This window comes from Actinia tenebrosa, unplaced genomic scaffold, assembly GCF_029948245.1.
Source record: "Actinia tenebrosa isolate PJP-AT-01 unplaced genomic scaffold, QUT_ActTen_1.0 PGA_scaffold0__85_contigs__length_37466705, whole genome shotgun sequence".
Lineage (NCBI taxonomy): Eukaryota > Metazoa > Cnidaria > Anthozoa > Actiniaria > Actiniidae > Actinia > Actinia tenebrosa.
Window position 1 is genome coordinate 3,271,348 of NW_028292569.1, and position 22,267 is coordinate 3,293,614.

General features: G+C 37.0%; 1 protein-coding gene across 1 annotated transcript; it reads right to left on the reverse strand.

Annotated features, from left to right (window-relative positions):
• Positions 1 to 54: 54 nt before the first annotated feature.
• On the reverse strand, positions 55 to 22,167 carry LOC116291795 (tripeptidyl-peptidase 2). The gene is made up of 41 exons (XM_089026227.1): positions 22,008 to 22,167; positions 21,733 to 21,851; positions 20,824 to 20,919; positions 20,632 to 20,742; positions 20,112 to 20,236; positions 19,935 to 20,032; positions 19,707 to 19,772; positions 19,495 to 19,580; positions 19,320 to 19,388; positions 19,116 to 19,192; positions 18,556 to 18,683; positions 18,328 to 18,427; positions 18,050 to 18,183; positions 17,617 to 17,668; positions 17,300 to 17,340; positions 17,140 to 17,177; positions 16,786 to 16,851; positions 16,275 to 16,380; positions 15,460 to 15,555; positions 15,315 to 15,376; positions 15,139 to 15,215; positions 14,886 to 14,992; positions 14,344 to 14,498; positions 13,900 to 14,016; positions 13,326 to 13,423; positions 12,814 to 12,910; positions 12,401 to 12,538; positions 12,028 to 12,072; positions 11,028 to 11,227; positions 10,351 to 10,429; positions 9,963 to 10,043; positions 9,758 to 9,813; positions 9,587 to 9,677; positions 8,413 to 8,469; positions 7,699 to 7,772; positions 6,959 to 7,007; positions 6,746 to 6,785; positions 5,438 to 5,506; positions 4,663 to 4,724; positions 1,692 to 1,814; positions 55 to 813 (listed from the first exon to the last, which is right to left on the reverse strand). Exons 1-41 carry the CDS (start codon positions 22,165 to 22,167, stop codon positions 724 to 726), a joined length of 3,735 nt encoding a protein of 1,244 aa, XP_088882353.1. The 3' UTR covers positions 55 to 723.
• Between the last annotated feature and the right edge of the window lie 100 nt (positions 22,168 to 22,267).

Genomic DNA, 22,267 nt, shown 5'->3' on the forward strand with positions numbered 1-22,267 from the left:
TCTAAAGACGCTCACGTCTATCCATTAATTGACCTTGTGAAATAAAGCGACACATTTTGATAATAAAAATCTTTATTGGATTGATTGATAGGCTTCACGCGGGGTCAATAGAATTCTAATAATGGCATAAGAAATGAAAGATCTCTAACGCAGTTTACTTCAAGAGAGCCCAGCTCTGAGAAAGGAATAGTGTAAATAGGAGAAGAATTAGTTTATTGGTATTTTTCCTCATTTGTTTGTTGTGGGTAAAAGGAAGGTGAAAAGGACTGCGAATTTTTGTAGGAATCGATAAATACGTAACTTATTTGAATTCGTCTCTCGTGGAGATCAAAGGAAGACTGGTGAAGAACTCCTTCCGAATTGAATTGTGGGACGGAAATGATCTCGTGTCTAAAATCTACCCCATAATGCTACGCGGTGCAGATTTGTACCATCCTTTATTTGACCATAGTTAAGCAGCTCCATAGTAAACTATGGTTTGTCTTATGAATAGGCGAATAAAATATTTGAAAACATATGATACAAGAAATATTTTGAGTGAGAAAGCGTAATGCCTTTGAACAAAATAGACATTGTTGAGTGGTGCAGTTCGCTTTGATACGAGATAAAATCCTGTTGTGAATAGGAGCATAAAAAATTAGGTGCTTAACTGATAAGTCTTCTCGTGGCTGGAAACTGTTTCCAGTCGGCGTAGTGACTTCTCAGCTGATGCTGGCGGATCCATTAAAACGGTTCAAAATCATGAGGATACTTGACGGGTAGGCTTTCTCGCAGAAAGCGGATACAGTGGTTCCAGCCAAGCTTTTCACACAGCTGACGAGAAAAAAGTGTCAAAAATCACTCATTAAAACAGTGGGAAATTCAAAAGAATATTAAAAACGAAACAAGAATTCAAAAGTGAATTCCAGGATATCAAACAAATAAGCCTAAAATAAAAACACAGTGGAAAAATGAAAGGAAAAATTCAAAAGAATATTAAAGACGAAACAAGAATTCAAAAGTGAATTCCAGGATATCAAACAAATAAGCCTAAAATAAAAACACAGTGGAAAAATGAAAGGAAAAATTCAAAAGAATATTAAAGACGAAACGAGAATTCAAAAGTGAATTTCAAGATATAGAAGAAAAAGCAGGGCTACTTGAAGCTGAAGCCGGTGAATAAAGGAACTGAAATCGGGATGAAAGGATAAGAAATAGCAAGTTTTCGAAATATTGCTGCAGTAGAGCAAATAACTCAGGCCCCGTCTACACGTATCCGGAATTTTTTTTTTCCGGATACGAAAATGTTCGCGTCCACACGCAGCGTATTCGAATCGTTTTCACTGTCCACACGTATCAGGAAATTTCTTTAACCGCCCTGATGCACGCTAGTGCCTAGTCCCTTTGACGGATGGTTTTTCTTATTGAGCATGCGCAAAATCGTGTTTACGCCAGCGTATTCGAAAATTTGCGGATACGACCTTCCACACGTATCCGTATTCGGAGCGTATTTGAAAATTTCCACTTTGGAGACCGTTTTCGAAAATTTCCGGATACGGATAATAAAATTCCCGGACACGCGTGGACGCAACCTGTATCCGCAAAAAAAAAAATTGCGGATACAAAAATTTCCGGATACGCGTGGACGGGGCCTCAGTAACTCGTTTCTGACAAGACCGGGAATTTTTTCCATACATATGAGAGATAAATACCTCAATGATCTTCTCGTCACTTGCTTTGACTGGTGTCCCCTCCCAGTTGTTCTTCAACAGCAGCTTGAGTGCCGAACCATACAATCTCTGTGCCTCGGAGCTCTTCGCTAGAAACTCAGATATCTGGAGCAAAAGGATCAGTTATAGAAGCTAAAACAATCGATAAAAACACTAAAGTTGGCAAAACAAATAATTACGCAAGGTATGTGTCGGCCTTGCGATTCTTATACTTGTATGGGGGGAGGGGAGGGAGGGGTGATTTGTTGAGGTTAGTGGGGAGTGAGCCTCATCATGGGAAATCCTGGTGACACTATTGTTGCTATAGTGATACTTCTCATTCTCGCACCCAGACCCTTCTCAAAACTTTCGATTTTTAGGTGAGAAAGGGCACGAGAAATTGATACTTCTTGGTTACTAATAAAACCTTTTTTTATGATATGCCAACCATTTTTACAAAATCTCGTCACAAGTTGATTTGTGTCACCAGCCAGTCGATCTCTAGTTCCCACAAGAGTAGCAAAGGCTTATGTCACATGAAGTATCGCCGTAGAGAACTTATGCGAGAATCCTGTCACTATCTTCTTCTAATATGCGCAGTTTGAACCAGTCTAACACTGAAATGAGCCTTTTTTATACTGTTTATACGCGCATAGGATATTTATTAAAACTTAATGTCCAACACTTCTAGAAGCAAAAATAAATAAACCTACATATAAATAGATTATTATAATTTTGTTAAGATTTGGGAATCAATTTAGGAGTCCTATATAGACTTATTTCCCAATGCAACTATCCCTGTTGCTGAAGATTATAATCCTAACCAAGAGACCATGGTACTCTTGCCCTGACTTGTCTAGACCCCGTACTAAGACGAGCGAATAATGTTTTCCTATTTACATAACGAATGTCCATTGAGATATCTGCTAAAAACAAAATGTTTCCCTATTATTTAAGATTCAAAACAACTTCTTCATTTAAATCTTATTTTCATATTTTTCGAGTCTTCAGAAGTTTAATTCCTACTAATAGTTTGATAGTGGTTGAATGGGTTTTAACGAGTTTGTCAAGCTTCAGCACTTCTATGTGTTTTTTTTGGGAACTGTTTATATTCATGGTTCAATAAATCACACGAAGCTTCCAGCAAACCTATAATTCATTTCTTTTTTATCTTAATGTCAACAAAACTCTCTCAATTAGTCAAACAGCGAAGACATCTCTTTATATTAGTGTCGACTGGAGAACTTTCAAAATCCCTCGAGTTCAAACGATTATTTTGGAAGTTAATTTCCAAAGGAGAAACGGTGTTTGTTTCTAAATTGCTTTTCGAGTTCCACTCTCTAAATTACATCTCTTGGAACAAAAATAACCCTTCCTCGTTAAAAATATAAATGAAAGAATGAATAAATAAATAACGACGGACATTAAACTGGATGACAATTTGAATATTAAAAATCATCCTTGCTAGTAAAGATTTACTTTATCTTTGGTCCAGTGCTGTTTGAAATATATTTTCATTTACAAAGGTACTGACGTGAAACGGCGCTTAAATCCCCAATCAGCTGTGAAATATCTATAATTTGCCGCGTAAACTTCCCGCCAAAATTACGGCGCTAAAGTTAAAGGACTTTTGTCGATCGTTAATTGACATCGAGGATGTATCAACATAATTACTCATAAAATCGTTTAAAAGATCTTCTATTAATTTTTTTCGTTTTCGAGAAGGTTTTCTAATGTAGCTGTTCATCTAGTTTGGAAGTATTTCGGAGATCTCTGATATGGAACGTCTCTCTTAGATGTGTCGATTTGTAAATTAGATGAGTTAAAACAGTACTTTTTAAAACGTTTTTTAACTTCACTAATTTCCACTGCTTTGTTCTACTAGTTCTATAATTTATGATAATTCTAAATTAAATTATGCCCGCCATGAGGGAAGAACTTGAACAATGATGCAGAACCGTTGCGATGCATTTTAGGCCAAGGGTGGTTTTGAAACTCTCACCAAGAAATCAAAATAAAATCAATTTTTTTCAGAATTAAATGATAAAAAAAGAACTGTTTCTATTTTTTGTTCTCTTCGTATCTTCTCCTTTCAGCGATAATCAGAAGAGAAAAGTAAAGTGTAAGAAACAGATTTTAATCTGTTAAAGTATTAAAATACCACAATAAACCATTAAAGCGACGCTAATGTTGTAATAAATGCATGTATGTAAGAGGGTATTTACATTTAGAAAAACACAAACTGACCCATAATTTAATTTATTTCCCCAAAAGATAATAGTGATTTTTTTTCTTGCGATCACTCAACCCCTTACATCTAAGCCTTCAGGGAAGCAAAATCAAGGGCAAAGCGTTCTTAATAAGAATAAGATTCGACATTTTAAATTTGAATTCAATTCTTTTGTTCTATTGTATATTTTCCAACAGTCTCATATTCAGTTATCTTATGATTTTTTCTCAAAATGGAACTTTAAAAGGGTAAAAAGTTACTCCGATGGTAGAACCTAGTTCTCACTCAGCTACAAAGCAACTGCTTGTACAACTCTCGCTCAGTGCTTCGTTTTAAAGGTATTTAAAGCAAAGTTTGATAATAAACAAATGAGGTTGGTACTACGACCCTTTCGCTACCAGGCAAGCACAGAGAAGCGACAAAAACACTTCTGTCACTGTTGACACAAAACAAACAAGGTCTGTTGATATTATCAAGATAAAGTGAATTCAGGAAACCCGGTCATTAGTAACAGTTCGTCTCACAAGACTACATCCCTTCAGGCCGCATAATTATCATTCGTATTTAATCCTCACCACTTAAAGCTGATAAAACTTCTTCTCAAATTCTATTTCTTATGCTATTGCTATAGCATTACAATTAAAATGTACTTTTTGGCTTTTTACGTGCAGGAAAGCAGGGAAAAGAAAATGTAGATCATGGAATATGGAGTGAGGATTTTTGGAATGTATAGACTGTACTGACCTTGGAATCAGATGCATCGATCCATTTGAGGATCTCTGAATGCGTCTCTTGTAAGGCCTTTACTGTGAATGTAAATAGACGAACAGTAAATTAGGAAAGAGAGAATAAATGATATCAGCGAACGGTAACTCAAGGGAAGGCTCTTGCGATATTGGGTGATTGCTATGGAGATTCTCAGAATCGTAATAACATGTGACGAGTCGACTTGTTTGTTGCCTCTCTCCTGTGCTTGGAGGATTTTTAGTCACAGTTTTTTATTTATTTTCTTAATAATAATAATAATAATAATAATAATAATAATAATAATAATAATAAACTTTATCTATAAAGTGCTTTTCCTATGAAGCCCAAGCGCTGTACAATGTTTTGACTCAATTTTCAATATCACTAAAATCTCAAGAAAATACTAAAGGAACATTAGTTCCAGGAGACATCTTTCTCTGTCCTCCGTTTGTTCGTTTGCTTTATTATTATCTTATAAGCTGGCTAAAGTTTTACAAATGAATAAATATCTAAATTTCACCATGGAACGAGAGCCACAGATCCCACCAGAGTTGCGTGCTTTGGAAAAATGCAAGACAAACCTGACTGAGTTGGTCTCTTCGCGCGTAAAGGTGCCAAGAAAAGATAGCAAACTGCTCAGAGTCTAAAAAACTGAGGATGAACTCACGGAATAAACCTCTAAGACTAAAATATCTTTGTAATGAGTTTGTCGTAGCATACCTTGACAATTCAATGATTCATTGGGTAATAAAAATGAAATCAGTATTCATACCTAAATTATGTTGGCTGGTTTGAAGTGTTTTCGTCTCTTCTTCGCTTGTTTCTCCAGAAGTCTCTTTATCTTAAAAAGGCGTAAAATAACTTCACTGAACCGCGCAACATTTAAGATACCAAGTGACGATAGTTGTTTAAGAATGGTGTTGACTCATTGAGGTTTAAGTTGTTAAACTCACTCTTAATTGTATCTAAGTGAGCTGATCTTCACAGTATAATCAAGGAACTTATACAGCTGCAAATTTTAAGGCTCAGAAAATTCTCAGCCTTGAACGGGATTTGAACCCATGATCAGCTCACTTATACATTACAACTGGACTATAAACTGCAGTACAAATATATTGAATATATAGTTCATAAACTCTCTAGTGTTAGTGATAGCTACAGTTTTCATTGTTTCCGGCGGTGAATTTTTGAGCAAGAAAAAATGTATTGCGGTTCGATGTAGATATATGATTTTGTTTTCAGTTAAAATGGACGATAAAATAGAAAATATTGCAGCAGGACCACCCCTTCCCCCGATAAACAGCCGATGAATTCGCCAACGTGAGAATTGCGCATACATTTCGCGGGTTATAACGGGTGAAAAAGGAGACGAAAAATTTTAGAGAAATAAGGCCCTGGCTAAACGAGGAAACATGTTTATTGCGCGCATGTTTCCTCGATGTTTCCCAGTTTAGCCACATGCGAAACATTGCTGCGTGCACTAACAAATTTTGCTTCCAAGACGCAAAAAATGTTTTTGCTGTGCGGCAAAAACATTTCATGTTTCCAAGACGCATGGAAACATTGCTTCCCGATATTTCCTGACAGTTTTGCCACCTTAGGAAACATTTAGCCAGGGCCTAAGACGATCAAACGATAATTTTGTACTTCAACCTTTTTGTGAAGAAAAAAAACTTTCGTTAAATAAACTTATCTATACCTCACCTTACACTAAATTGACCCCTTGCAGTGAGTCCCTAGAGGAATTGTTCTGGGGGACAAAACAATGGATTTTTTTGCATAAGAAAAGATGGCCTATTGTTTAGTCCCCCAGAACAATTCCTCTAGGAATTCAATGCAAGGGGTCTATACTACATAGCTATCTAAGGGGAATATGATGCGTTATGAACCCAACACGACGACCAGTCATTGTAACCTTGCTTTAATAGGAAAGTGATGTTAAAACAAGCACCAATTACAAAACTCTATTGCTTCGTTTGACCAGCCACTAGGAAGCCAGTATACGAGGATCCCAGCCCCGCCTTGTTATTCTAAGTAGTTTATTTAATGTTGTACTAGTAATTAGGCATTCTTTTCCTACCTTCGAATGGTGTTAGTAGCTGATCTGCTAAGGCACATCCCTGTGGCAAGACGAACACAACATCATGAATAACGGTAAGAATAATATCTTAAAATACGTAATATTTTCCACTCTGTGGAATCCACTGCCTTGAGACAGATTGGTCGAGGGAGTAGCTATTTCGTACAAGGAGGTTTGAAGAACGCACAAAAGGTAACATCTTCGAACACTTACCTTACGCGCTAGAGCATCGATTAACGCGTTTTTCTCCGAGTCTTTCTCACTGAGGAAAAGAATAAAAAATTAAAGAATTATAAATTTTTCAGATTCAGTCCTCGAATATTAATAAATTCGTCATTTCATCAATTTTTTTCTTAATCTTTTTCTCGTCTCTAAAATGTTTGATTTGAAGGTCAAACAAGAGCCACAAAAAAATGAAATTTCTCAAGATTATTGACGATTATTTCATTTAGATTACCTCTCCTGTATATGAAGAATTTGTTATTTATTTAAGTTCTAAAGTTATTATGTACCATTCAAGTGTTTACCCTGATGTATTAGCTCGATAACAGGGTGTGCACATGTGGGGGGAAATACTCACAATACAAGAGAGACCGCGCGCTGTTCGTGCGTTCATTATCTAAACGAGTTATAACTGTTCCAGTTATTTCTTGACAAATAGTCCAGTAACGGCTGCTTTCTTTAGTTTTGGGGACGAATTTTTCAACAAATTGACAATTTTATGAAATTAGCTTTTGCGCTTATGGCTAAGGTATTTTTAAATCCGAAATCAAAAAATTATTATTTTTAAAAATTTAGAAAATTAAATTAAAAAATTACATTAAAAATAGAAAATATTAAAAAAATCCAGAATCTTAAATCCAAGAGTCTGAATGCAAATTCCTTCGTTCCAGAATCCTGATTTTGCAAGGACTCGGGTTCACTTTGATACAGTACTGCGCTACGTCCGTTACCTTCGAATTGCTGCCGCGTCGATCCTAGTATCAGATTTCATTCCATAATAGCTGGACAACTCCACTCGGTCGATCTGGAATCAATAAAGAAAGAAAACCCCTCGAGGTGTAGATGATTTTTGTCTTAATTAAGCAGAGTAGATGGGTAGGGTCTAGCTAAGAATGGTATTCTCGAACACAATAAGTTAAGCTTCTGGTTAAAACTGTTCAATCTTGATATTGCGAAAAATAGATGAGAGCCAATTTTTTGTAAAGAATCAAGAATCTCGTCCAGCATACTGCATTTCTCTTGGTCAGATTTTTTAGAGGATTTCTCAATGCGCAAAATACAGAAAAGCTTGCCTGGCAAAACGCTGATACTACAAGTTTCCATTACAAGCGTAACAGCAGAAAGTATCAGCACGTTGTATGAAACTTGCAGGGTACAGAAATACAAAAAAAAGAAATAAGAATATCTGTGATCAGGGAACGAAATTAACGCTCGCAAGCAAACTCCCAAAATGCGAGTGAAATTTTGTATTTAGCTAGTAAGAAAAAATTGAACTAGCCAAGTTTTGGGAGTATGACCAAAGTCCAGAAATTGAAGGACTGAGTAACAAGAAAACTTCCTAGCAAGGTTTTGCTGGTAGGTTTAAAAGTTAACTTTGTGCCCTGATGATGGTACTGAAATCTCCCTACAAAATATTATTATTTCGTCAAGAAAAAAAACCTTACCATGCTGATTACTTTATCAGCTACGTTCACAATTTCCTTGAGATTCTTTGAGCGTTCCTGGACAAAAAGGAAAAGAATCATTATCAATACAAATACCAGAGTTAACGATACTTCAAAGCATACTCACTAAATATCCTACTGATACAGAATGTTAAGAGGATAAAAAATAATTTCTGAAATGCAAGAATCTAAATCTAACTCTTTAATTTATCAAAGTTTCCTTTCACTACAAATGTAAGAAAAAAAGAATCACATTATGAATTCCAAGATTCTTCAATTACTTAATAAAAGAGTACCAAGCCTTTGCTTCGTAATGCCTGCGTTCAAAATCTTGCCCCATTACAACCAATGTTCATAACATCCAAACGAACAAAAATTACTTGCAAAACTGTAAAAAGTCAACAATATTTCTGGAGCCGATGTTCCTTCCTGACGAGTTTGCCATTATATTTTTCTGAACTGATTCTCCTTAAAAATCCGTAAGTTCACATAAGAGAATTATCTTTCGAAAACCGATTCCAATTTCATCAATATATCGTTAATTGATTATTAACTGCGTACGAGACACGACCGCAACGTAATTATCGTCCCGCCGGTAAAATCAAACTGAGTTAATTTATGCCACGACCCTACTCCTTCGAAAGGTCGAAGAATTCGAAGTCCAACCAAAAAAAAAAACAGTATCCTCAATCTCTGTCATGGAAATTTTTCCCGGAATAAAAAGAAACTTAGTTGGTGCAGTATCGAAATAATCCATCATCTTTCGCGTTATCTTGCTATTAAAAAAACCACGCCATTTTAGGAATGAACTCCGCCCCCCCTCCCCCCCCCCCCCCCCCCCCCCCCGGTGAAATCCTGGCCTCAGAACATGTTCTAAATTCTCAGACAAAGTCTTCTCCTTGTGACATGAGGGGAATTAAATTTCTTTATAAGAATAATACTTTTCGGCTTAAATTTAAGGGTCAAGTACAAGGGTTAAAAGTTAATGGAATGGAAAACTTTGAAAAAACTTTGTCAGATTATATTTTTAGAGAGCGTCCATCATTTATCGGAGGTGTTGGGGGGAGTGTGTGAAAAATGGCAAAAATGCATCTCTCCTGTAACTTTCCCCTTAATTAGTATGTCATTTTTTTTGGGACCGCCTCGTATTATTTCCAGTATGCGACCGATTTACCTTAGAAGAATCCAACGCGCGTAAACGTTCTGAAAATAGCGGTCGCCAGTCTCCATGCTTCTCGGACAATTCATCCCATAGGGTTCCCAACCTTAAAGAAATAAATCACATGGTCAAAGATCGCATTCAGAGTTTCCTTACACCTGAACGGTTTGTCTATGAAGTACTTACTTGGAGAGATAAGAGATCTTCAAGTCACGTATTTCTTCTTCTAGCTGTTGGGCAGGCTGAAATGATTTGCTACAAGCTTTAGCTCATGACTCTCAAGATTAGTAATACTAAACGCAGATGAATTCTCGAGACGAAATTAATCCAATAAGCGTTTTTAACATCACTCTCATTATAAAAGTACGACAGCCAGTCTGCAAGTTTTTACCTCTTTTTCTTGTTTGTTGTTGTTGGACTTGTTTGATTTGCTGGGTGAGATAGGAACGATGTATTCTATTGGATAATTATCCTACGAAAAGAAAAAAACATTTGTGATCAGTACTGCAATATGTAGTAGCAATGTCATATGACGATGATGGTGATGAAAATGGTGATGCTGATGAGTTATCATGGTTAATGATAATGCTGATACTGATGATGATTATGATGGTGATGAAGATGATTCTTTGTATAACGGTTGTGCATAACAAGACACATGAAATGAATACGACTCAAACAAAGTATCTTATTCTCAGGCGAATGACACGTGTCTGAAATAGTGAAACATTACGCCCAAGCGTATTTGTTGCATCCATTCAATAGAGCAAGTTTCTTACCACTTTCTTGCCGGGTTCATTCTTGAAGTACGTGATGGTACCTCGTAGTATATGGCCTGACTTGACGCCTTTGGGCAGCCTGAAAGATAAGCAACCACTTAACAACCTCTCAAGTTCTTTCTAGAAATGTCAATAAACGTTTTCAAAGTTCACTTCCCCCTTATTGGACTTTTGATTAAATATATCATATCTCGATCCTCTGAAAATATGCCTTTTAGTACAAGTTTATTATTGTTAAAATATTAATCATCTTTACGCAAAGAAAAGAAAAAAAGAAAACAAATCGAATGTTTGTGGAAAGAAACAATGCTTGCTTGAAACATTTAATATGGGGGAGCAAAAGGTGATGCTATATAACGATAATACCCTTGTATCGTTACTGCAGTCGGTTTTCGATATTCTGCAAACTCGGTAGTTACAAGCTAGACGCTGAAATATAATTTTTCGATGCTCTCAATCAAAAAAGGTAAGAGTAGAAAATAACCTTAGTTATTACGGCTTCATTTTCAAAATTTTCAGGGAGGCGGGGGCACTCATAGATTAGAAGTAGCTCATCCAATCAGAACGCGGCATTGATGATAGACCACTCGTTGGATTTGACTAATACTAATTACTCATAACTATAACGATTTCCTAGGTAAAAGAATGGGATGTCAAATAAATGATGTTTTACTCACTTTTCATCTGGTAATGGGGACACGAAAAATGGTACTTTGGAACCTTTTCCCATGGAAACCCCATTGCCTTTACTTCCACCGGTCATGGCTGCTAGGTGCGACTGGTGCACATCTAGGGATACTGTGAGGGTCAGCTTGGTCTCTATTAGAACCACCATGTCTTTGAGCTTTTCGAGTTGCTCCTTCTTGTCATGACGGATCTGAAATGTAAAAATTAGCAAATGTTACTATCGTACATTATCAAATTTAAGATGGCGATGATTATGATGGCGATGCATGGAGATAATTACTTGACTGACTGTGGTGATGACGATGATGTGGTGATTCAGTTTAGTGATGATGATGGCGGTGAATGGTGGTGGTAATGCTGGCGAAGGATGACGGTGAAGGATGCTGATGATGATAACGATGATGATGGTGGTGACGAAAGTGATAACGATGATGATGGTGGTGACGAAAGTGATGACGATGATGGTGGTGATGTTGACAAATACAATGGTGGTGATGAAAGTGGTGATGATAATGATGGTAGTAATGGTGGTGGTAATGATGGCGAAGGATGACGGTGAAGGATGCTGCTGATGATGACGATGATGATGATGATGAAAATGATCGTGGTGATGATGATGATGGTGGTGATGTTGACGATGTTGACAATTATAATGGTGTTAATGAAAGTGGTGATGATCATGATGGTAGTGATGATGGTAGTGATGGTGGAGGTGATCATCATCATCATCATCATTGTAAATAATAATAATAGTGATGATGAGCATGATGAGAATGATGATAGTGATGAAAGCAAACAATACTAGTGGTGAGTGAACTGTTTCATGTCGATGGTGATAAATCGCAGTGGTCACTAGAATGATGAAGATGATGACAATGGGGTTTATGACGATAAAACAATAATTGCGTTTTATAGGACACCTTATCAATAAGCAGTACCACATCGTACCAATAAAACCAGACATCATATAAATATCAATGATATAAATACCTGGAACTTGAGTGTATAGTCCCCCTTTTCTACTTTAGCCGTGTACTAAAAATAAACAAAAAAACGTCAGGTTTAAAGACATATTTTACCGCTAAAAATTTGCAATAATTGAGGCCAACAACAAAGGCAATTAATGCAAAAAATTCTTAATCATCTTGCGTTTAAAACCATATATTTTAGCACAGCGTAAATTTAAACTGCGACAATTTGAATAGCACTCTACCCAATTCCCTTAAATAATGCAGGGTCTATTTTTGAGAGAGCTTTAGATGTTTTTATAGCAATATACTCAACATTAAGCAGGTTCTTCAATCCAAAGGAGATTTTTTATCGTAAACTAAAAGAAATAACAAATGTTTAAGTTATTTCTTACTCTGTTTGGGAAAGCATCACCACAGTTCACTCTTCTTTTGTTGGAGTCGTAAAGCATCCAAAGCTGTGACTCGTACTCAGAATCGTAGAGTAGCTCACTCAGGTACACGGCATTGATCTGGATCTCTGCTGCTCGCGACTAGAATGCAAAAAATCTTAGTCTTTTCTAAAATGATGGTCAATGAACTTACTGTACTCAAGGTTGTGGGGTAAAGAGAGTAGCATCCACCAAGAGACTGGGTTGAGAAATAGCATGTCAGTCATATGATCTATTTGTTAAACATGGCGGCTATACCCTCTTCCAAGACTTCCTGTTGCAAGGATTAAATAAAGGCCTACTGTACTGAGGGGGGTGGGGTGGAGGAATGAGTAGCATCCACCAAGAAGGAGGAGGAGCGGTATTAGTGACTATACCTGAGAAAAGCTGTAAGTCAAGTTGAGTGCATATATTTGACCTCTCTTCGGCAAGACGTCCCTCGTCCCGAGAGGAAGAATCTTATATTCGTTGGGTCTGTAAATAAAAAAGAAGAGGAACAAGAAAATTATATTGTCATAATAACCAATTATGCCACAGCTTAAAAACTCCCTACGCGAAAAAAGAGGTCTTACGATCACTGAATAATAAATAGGCGCAAACGCTGTGGTAAAAATTGGGCGTGACACGTAAGCTTGTGGAAAGCAAACGGCTGGATTACACGTGGATTTAGACGAACGAGCAAGGAAGTTATTGGGAGATTTTTACCCAATCAAAAAACAGCATGAATAAGAAGTGGCAATCTTATATATGATTATATATCAAATATATATAGTCTATATATCTCGATGCGCAATGCATGATGGGATTTATAGACTGCGTTAGCGTGAAGATATCTCATGATTTATCGTATTAAAGGCTATTTAAGTACATTCTCCTAAGAACTACTGACCTGATTGGCTGGACGTGAGTCTTTAGGCTGACAGCCGGTGACACATCCTCAGTGCGTAACATGCTAGTGACGTCAACACGATTGATTTGGTTACTATGCTGTTTAGAAGAACAATCAAAATTATTAGTACAGATGTTTTTCTATTATCTCAAAGAGAATAAATAATAATAAAACATGGCGGCCCGGCATTTGGGTTGATATAACAAGAGACTCAAGGTAATAGGTCTTTCGCAACAAACAGTCACGTGCTGATATATGACTTTGTTAACGAATCAATTCAGCCAAAGATCCCTCGGAGAAGACTCTGCAGGATGGCACTAACAAACTTTAAAATGCTTCGTATCTTGAAATCAAAAGTATCTTATCAGGGAAAAACAGTATTTTGAAAAAGGTTTTGGAATTGAAATTTGAATTTGAAATTTGCAGCCAGCAAAAATTATTTGAATAAAGAAAGTCCGAATTTTTTTTCCATCCAGTATCAGTCACACACATGATTACGTCCTACAAATGCCCTACTTTTTAGTTAAATTCATCTTATTTTGAATGACGAGCAGGTAAAAAGGCCCCCTATTACCATTGTGATAGAAGACTTGCTTGGCACAGCACCATGGAATTTAAGGGTTCTCTTCACCGTGCAGTCACTAAGACACGCCCACCAACGACCTAAGCATACTTCCAGCGTCAATCCACCCTAAAAGAAAAGATTCTCATTAAAGATCACGTGATATTATCACAGGAATCCCGGTCATGACATTTCTATTGCTAGATTTCACTTGACGTCATTTCCTGTATCGTGTACATCAGCTGAATCACAAGGTTTGTAGAATTCTTTCTAGTTGACAGCACATGGTGATCAGTTTGACCACCATTTGGAACAGATAATGAGATTTAAAGACTGTTATCAGGTGATTGAAACCCACCAATAGATTCTTCACTAGAAAATCGCAAAAAACCAGAGGTACTCTCAACTGAAGAAAGCATTAAAATGTAATGTTTTGATTTCCTAAAGACGTTTTACCTCAATTCTGAACGAGACTGTCTTCTCGCACTTCGGAACCAAAGTTACAAACTGACAAAACTCATGCGCCTTGTAGGAGTTCAGCGGTGACAGTTGTAGCGCATGCACCATGAACCTGCCATTAGTTTCATCATTTAATGACATCAAAGAAAGCTCTAAAAAACAGTATTTTTTAAAATGTTAAAAATCTGCTATACATTACATATTTCTATGCCATATTACTGAACAAAGTTGAAGGTCCGGCAGGCAGATTTTTACGAGGCTAGATAACCAGAAGTAAAAATACATTAAGATTCACTTCTGGTTGTTGGGTGTGCGATGACGAAAGAATGTTAGAGCTTCCTAATATGCCAAAATATTTATTTTAGAGAAGACGAGAGAGGATTGTCTCCATTGCCCATCCCCCTCCCCCCACAATTTCTCTTGTATCCCCCTTCATTCTATTGGGATTGTGTTTCTTGTTGTAAATCATTTGTTTTACCTTCTCCTTAAGAGCAAGCATTCTTAATATTATATATATATATATATATTATTTCTCTTACCAGCCCATGTAGCTCCTTCTGGTACATCAATGAACGTCCTATCAATCTGTCCTGGTTTGAACAACTTTTCGTCAACGTTCACCTCATAATGGACAGTGTCCGTGACCCTATCGATCAGGTAAGTAGTATTACTATCATTGGTTATCTAATATATTTATGATGATATCAAAATTAATAAATATCTTATGTATGGGCTACCTGTGTTGTTCACCACAGGGTACCCAACACAGCCAAACCAAGCTATACTACTTACTTGCGGGGCACGATGACTGTGACTGGAAATTTGAACAAAGGGCCTTTCGGTGGGCAAGCTACGTCATACGCACCGACCTGATTCAAAGACAAATATACAAGTGAGATTCGTATACCTCCCCTCCCCTCCCCAAACACTACTGCTATACAAGTTCTAATATATGAATCACGTATTACCTCAGCATAGTGGGCACCTTCTGAAAGCCCACGTGGATCAACCTTGACATTAAATGATCTTGCTGCCATGGAAACAAAACAGAGACGTCAATCAAAAGAAAAATGCTCAACTGAGTAATTCGACAGAAGTATCTTGATGGGTTACCTGTGTTCATGAGGACAAAGTGACTGGGACAGGAGACCCATGTGTCAGAGCTGATCAGGCATAAACGTAGGTTCAGATTTAATTTTAATTCATTTTCTAGAAACAGGAAAAAAGAGTTAGTTGAGCTGCAAAAATATAAAAAACCAACCAGTTTATGTCACTTTTGCGCTGTGGTTACGGTTACGGTATATATGCGGTATTTTGGGCTTCTTTCTCTAGCGTCCTCCATCTCAAAGCTACTGCAGTTGTTTCAGGCATAAGCCAGATCTCGCTTATGAAAAATTATCTGCTGTTTCTGCTACACAAAAGTATGGTACTTCTGATGGTACTTATTTTTATAAACGTTGCAGGAAAATGGAAAGCAAAATTATTGCATGCGCAAATTCCACGTTTGAGCTCAATACGACTTAGTATAGTTACGGCTACAATAAGATACAGTATGTCTATATTACGACCAGGAATGTGCCATAGTAGTTCCCCCCAAATAAAAACCGCTGTAATTGTGCTATGGTAAAAGCTGACTGCGGAAGGGAAGCCGGGTTAAACCATCTATGATGCAATAGTCATAAGCAGCCCTCGGGTACTGGTAACTGGGTCCATGTAAAACTGACAAAACGTAATTCCACTTCATCCAATCTCTCATAAGCGCACCAAAAGCCAGAGGTATAGTCGGGAGGGGGGCAAAACCCGTTTTCAGAATTTATCACGTGACTACTTAGATGTTTAGGTTTCTACTGTGTGAGGATGCGGGAGGGGGGAGGGAAGGGGGCCTGGCTACGCCCCTTGAAGCACTGGCGTGTAGTACTATTACCTACCTGTTTTCTCTGGAAAGAGAGGCGTAATACACACTGGAGCCAAGTAAGGTTTGCTTAATTGATGAGGGTCACGTAAATAAATACCACGCGCAGCTTGACAAGTGATCTAGAAACGAGTTTCAAAACGTTAAATTTTCTAAACACCACAAAAAAGAGAAAAAGAAAATACGCAAATAATGATCAGAGAATTATGAAGCTTTTTGAAGTGAGTATGAAATATGAAAGGTAATCAGTGTTGACGATGACGATAATGATGATGGCGATGATCATGAAGATGACGTCATGACGAAAATCATGATGATGATGATCATGAAGATGATCATTATGATAATGCTAAAACAAGGATGATTTTTTTCTATTTTATTTGGAAGATGGTGATGATGAGGATGACAATGATGATAATAGCGATGATGATGGCGATGAGTATGACAATCAAATGAAGAAGATGATGATGTTGAGTAATTCCATCTTTAATCAATATTTTCCAGTACAAAGTTTCAACTTTAAGTACCTGAAATCGAATATCTGTTTCGCCTTCATTCGAGTGTTGAGTCAGATACTCATACGCTTTATCAACCTGAACAACAATAATATTTTTTGATATATTGATTATTAACGTTACCTCAACTTCTAAATTAGTCCAACTGGATTTAGTCGGAGAAATTAGAAACACTTTTAGGAACCACTGAGGAAAATTAGGCGTGTTACATTTGTTTGACCAAAAAGCCGAAAAACCATAACCTATAGGGCGGCACATACCCATATAGCAAATATAGGGGAGTACCCCCCCCCCTCCCCCGGGAAAAATATGACCTGATTGTGTCCCATATCTGTTTCATACCCTTGGCACAATTCTTATTTTTACCTGTAATAATCCATTTCCTTGTGTGAAAACATCAAGTCCTACAGAATTGGGGAGGAAAAAACATCATTTAGTGTATTTTTAATTATCCATACTGTTACACAAATCAGTGAATAGACGCTATACTGAGTACTGCGCGAAGCGATCATTATAACTACTGTACCTTCTATTTTTAATGCTGATATTTCAAGTGCTCTTCGTATGCTACAACAAGAAAAGCAACATGGATTAGCCATTACAGACATGACAAAACTGTCCAATTGAACACCACATTTGATATGACTAGGGATCCCAAACGTCTTTGAGCCAATCAAAAGACAAAGAAAAGCACATCACCCAATTACAAAGCAGATTTCCTTTGAGTAGAAACTCTCAAATGGCTTACGCTCTGAACCAATCAAAATCCAGGGAAAAGCACACAAGCCAATCACAATGCTTACTTTGTACCCGGCTAGAAATATTGTTAGACTTTACAAGTACCTGTGAGCAGAATATGGGATGCCATTGGCTTTCATTCCTGATAAGACCAGTGCTGTAGAAAGAATCAATGCAATCAGTATGTCATTTTAAATAGTTTCTTCAGCATGGGAAGTCTGAACTTACGCACTCCCCCACATCAAATTTTATCAATATCCTGAAACAATCTCTGAACAGATCAAAGTCAGAACAGGGCTTACTCACAGACAGAACTGGAATTTAACAAGTTAGGTTTTATGGAGAGAGAAAACCTGGAAAAAAACCTTGAATCAAGGGAGAGACCCAACTATCTCTACTGACATGTGATGCTGGGTACAGGAATTGAACCCAAGTCCCATAAGGTGCTGAGAGGAAAGTGCATTGCTATGCCATCCAGCGGAATTTCTTCAAAGGTGATGGCCACGACCTACCAACATGCATTACACTTACTACTTACCCACTCCTCCACAGGCATTAGGTGAAGCCATGGAAGTGCCATTCATCAACTGTGATCCACGTAATGTCCATGTCGGGACTGCAGCTATGGCACCCCCTGGTGCTGTTATACTGACACCTAGATGACCATCGGGCCTGTTACCATGACAACAAACCAGAAATAAGCACCGTCAATAATAAGCAATAAAGATATGGACTTAATAAGGTGAGTCTAGCTACTCAACGTTTTTAATCGTATTTTCGTCAACACAAAAGTAGTTAAGGTAGCAGTCTACTTACGCTGGTCCCCTTGACGACCATGTATACTGGTTGCCTGGCAACTTCTCCAGGAGTGAATACTCAGCTGCCATCATGTCTGGTGAGACGTAAGCGCCGACGCCTTAAAAAAATAATAACCCAGCGTAAAAAAACTTGTCAATTTCTTGACATGAATCGCAACAAAAGCACGCGGCAACCTAAGTATTCAGTTATTAGTATATAGATAATTATTAGTTAACTGTAACATACCTATGACAGAATCAGTCATACCACCAGGAGAACCAACAGTGGACAGCCCAGGGCCATTATTGCCAGCACTTGTTACAAATACTACGCCATGTTCGTTTACTAGTTCATTCATTAGGTCAATCACTCGACTAAGAAAATGATTAATAGGATAAAATGGATGAAAAGGAATAAGAATAGGAAAAACAAAGGTGCCACTTCATTTTGAATTTCTAAAACAATAATTGCAAACAATATTTCTCTTAAAGAACTGGATGTGCCAATGGCTAACTAAAATATGATAATTGGTTCAATGAAAATGGAATTAGAATGAATGGGAATTGGTTAATTTTTATTATCTAATTTCCTTAATTCCTTAAAGAACTTTTGGTCAAATAGAATAAATGAGATGAAAAAATGGGATGAAGAAATGGGAAAACACACTTGGGCCATGCTCTACTTGATAAGCCACTAAAGGAACAGAACAAAGATATGGGATAGGTAGAATGAAAAAAATGGGATGAAAAAGGCAAAGATGGCTGGAAATGAAGAAATGAGGCAAAATATTACTGCCTTCTACTAACCCTGCATTGGGCCACTTCGCAGCTTCTCCATAACTCATGTTGATCATGTCGCACTTGAGTTCTATTGTTGCAATCAGCTATGAGAGAGAATGATATCATGTTTGGGTTAAAACACATAGAAAGAAAGATTGTATTGTGGAATTCAGTTTCTTAAATTAACAAAATAAATAGCACTACATACAAGAAACTATGAGCCATATTTACCCCTCGTATCATAGAACTGCCTGTTTCCATGGTATCAAGCCTGGAGTCGCCTATTTTCACTGAAACAATCTACAATAAAGAATATGATTTTTTTATGACTTTTTCAAGTGCAAATCTCATGTTACCAATTAAATCATATTTTGTTAGATGAAAGTCATACACTGTAATCTCTAACCTGAGCACCTGGTGCTACTCCAGTAAGGGCTGGGTCATCGGCAGAGTAACCAGCAGCTATACTTGCTACGTGGGTTCCATGAGTACCTTGGTTATACATATAAATACATATCTTTAACACAACTCATTCAAAAGTAGGGAAGTTCCTGACGTAGCAGAAGCATGGGTTCTATGAGTACCTTTATCACAGTCCAAGAAAAAATTATCTCATACCTCCATTTGTAACTATGCTTAGAGTATTGCCATCATCAAACACTGTGATGCTGTAATTTAGCAGATCTGAAAACAAGACACCCAGATCAATTAGCTGTGCCTTGACATTTATCAGTCTGAGGTTATTTGTTCAGGGTATACCTAATATTTGAAGGCTATTTTATCGATCTAAATTCCCTTGCAAATATAGATATACTCTTCAAACCCCTTGTTCTGACTGTTACTTACCTTCCTTGCCGAATGTTGCAAACTCTCCAGATTCTCTGAAGCTAGACAAGAGAGTACAACTTTGAAGATCACCATTTTCAGAGGTGTCAACACAAGCCCTAAAAGGAAAAACAAAATGAGACTTGGTTAAGTTGAAAATATTCTACATGGAAATAACTAATTTTTGCAGTTCCTTGCCTCCATGTTGTTCCATCATGGAAGACAATGCAGTCCAGCACTGAACCACAGTCACAGAACTTCTTCTCCAAGGTATTTAGAGCTTCTATTTTGGACTGTAATTCATCTGTCACCCATTTTTCCTCCTTTAAAACAGAATAGATTGATAATAAAAAACAATAAGATTATAAAACAGAATAGATTGATATTAAAAAACAATAAGATTTACAGAGAGAAATTACAAAACAATGTACAATATATATTGATGATGGTGGGGGGGATGGTAATGGTGATGATGATGATTATGGTGATGATGGAGATGATGATTTATATAAAGTATAATTTGATCTTTACTTTGGCTAAAGCCCAGGAGGACTCAAGAGGAACCAGTTTCCATATGAAATGTGTGTCCTCCTCCTCCCCCCCTCTCACCGTCCACACACACACAAACATACTACATTCAACTCACATCTTGATTTTTACAGAGGGAGGAAAACAGGAGAACCATGGGAAGAAACCCTTCCCTCGTGATGAACCTTACCAGAGTCTGATTTTTTTCAGGATGTTTAGCACTCCATTGTTCTAGTTCTCTTAAAGCATCAGCGCTACATTTCCTATGAAGAGGGTCCCAAAACTTTTCTTTTCTCTCTTTCTATAAATAACAATAACAACATTACATTAAAGATATATTAAAGTTACTGATTGTAATCTGTAAATGTTGTAAATGACCAACCTTTCTTCTTGATCTGAGCCTCTCTGGAAATAGGCTGAAGAGATTTTTTACTCCAACGTGGTATTTTCCAGTAGGATTTTCCCAGTGTTCTGGAATCTTTAACATCAGGTAATTTGTAAATGCATTGCACAAATCATGTCTCAAGTATAAGAGAGTATTGGCTTTTAAGAACTTAATATATATTTACATAGGCCGTCTGTCCTTTTCAATAGAGATTTGCACCATCGCATGATAGCAGCCAAGCCCCCCCAAAACCCACAAGGAATGCCTGGCTACGCAGGATGGGAATGAAATTCAATTCTTGAAAGCAAAAGAATTTTAATGTTCTGCCATCAAACCACAGGCAGTCCAAGCTGTATTATGGGCTCTGGCATGTGATGGTGCAAAACCTGTTGGCCACAACCATCTGATACAGCTGTTTACTATTTTTATGAGAGAGATATACCAGTGAATAAAAAAACAATGCATAACTTTATGGAAAACCATTCGACTGTTACTTACACAATATGGTCTCATATTTTGTAATAAAATAATAATCATAATAATAACTTTATTTAATGAAGGTATACAATTTATCGTAGATAATTTTCAATTGGCCTTCTAATTATAAAAACTAATTACAAATTAGAAATACTAATTTTGTGCGTTCTTGTCTATATTTATTATATTCTAATATTTATTTTGAATCTATATTCTCTGCAATTAATCTTCTTTGCTATTGCTGTTATCATTGTCATTGCATGTGTGATTTTTTTATCGTTTTACTCATATAATTTCACATTTTAAGGAGGCATTATTAAATGATATATATTTTAAATTATTAAGAACTATCTTGTTTGAAATCATGCCTGAAGACAAAGAGAAAATACCTAAAGAATGAGATAATATTCCCAGACAACAAACACCTACTTTCAGTTTACGGCCTGTGAGTCCAGTGAGACACCCATCTTTGACCTCACAGAGAGTAGACGTGTCCACATCACCACTACCAGAAGTGTCAATCAAGTCAACGATTTTTCTCCTTCCATCTGGCGTTTCCTGACAAATCAAGCAACAATTCTAAAGTGAGTATTTATCAAATTATCATTCCATTAGCTTGATTAGTTCAATTTATTTCGAGCTGAAACAACTCGCTTTATACAAAAAAGTTTAAAGAGAGTTTTCGTTTTGGTTTTTAATTTTACCTTGCAAACCAGCTGCTGCCGGGTCAACACCGGTGTCAAAAATAGCAATCAATACTCCCCGTCCGTCATAATCGGGGTATTTAGCTAAGAATCGATCTGAGCCTGTCTCTCTTTTGGGTAAAAGACCATGAGTAGGAAATTCTTCTAAACTGACCGCCATCTTTGTTTGTTGTAACTAAAAATGCCGGCCGGCTGATGGACGATAGGGACTGGGGATAGCCTCGTTTTTACATAATTTTCTTTCATCCTTTTTTATTCAT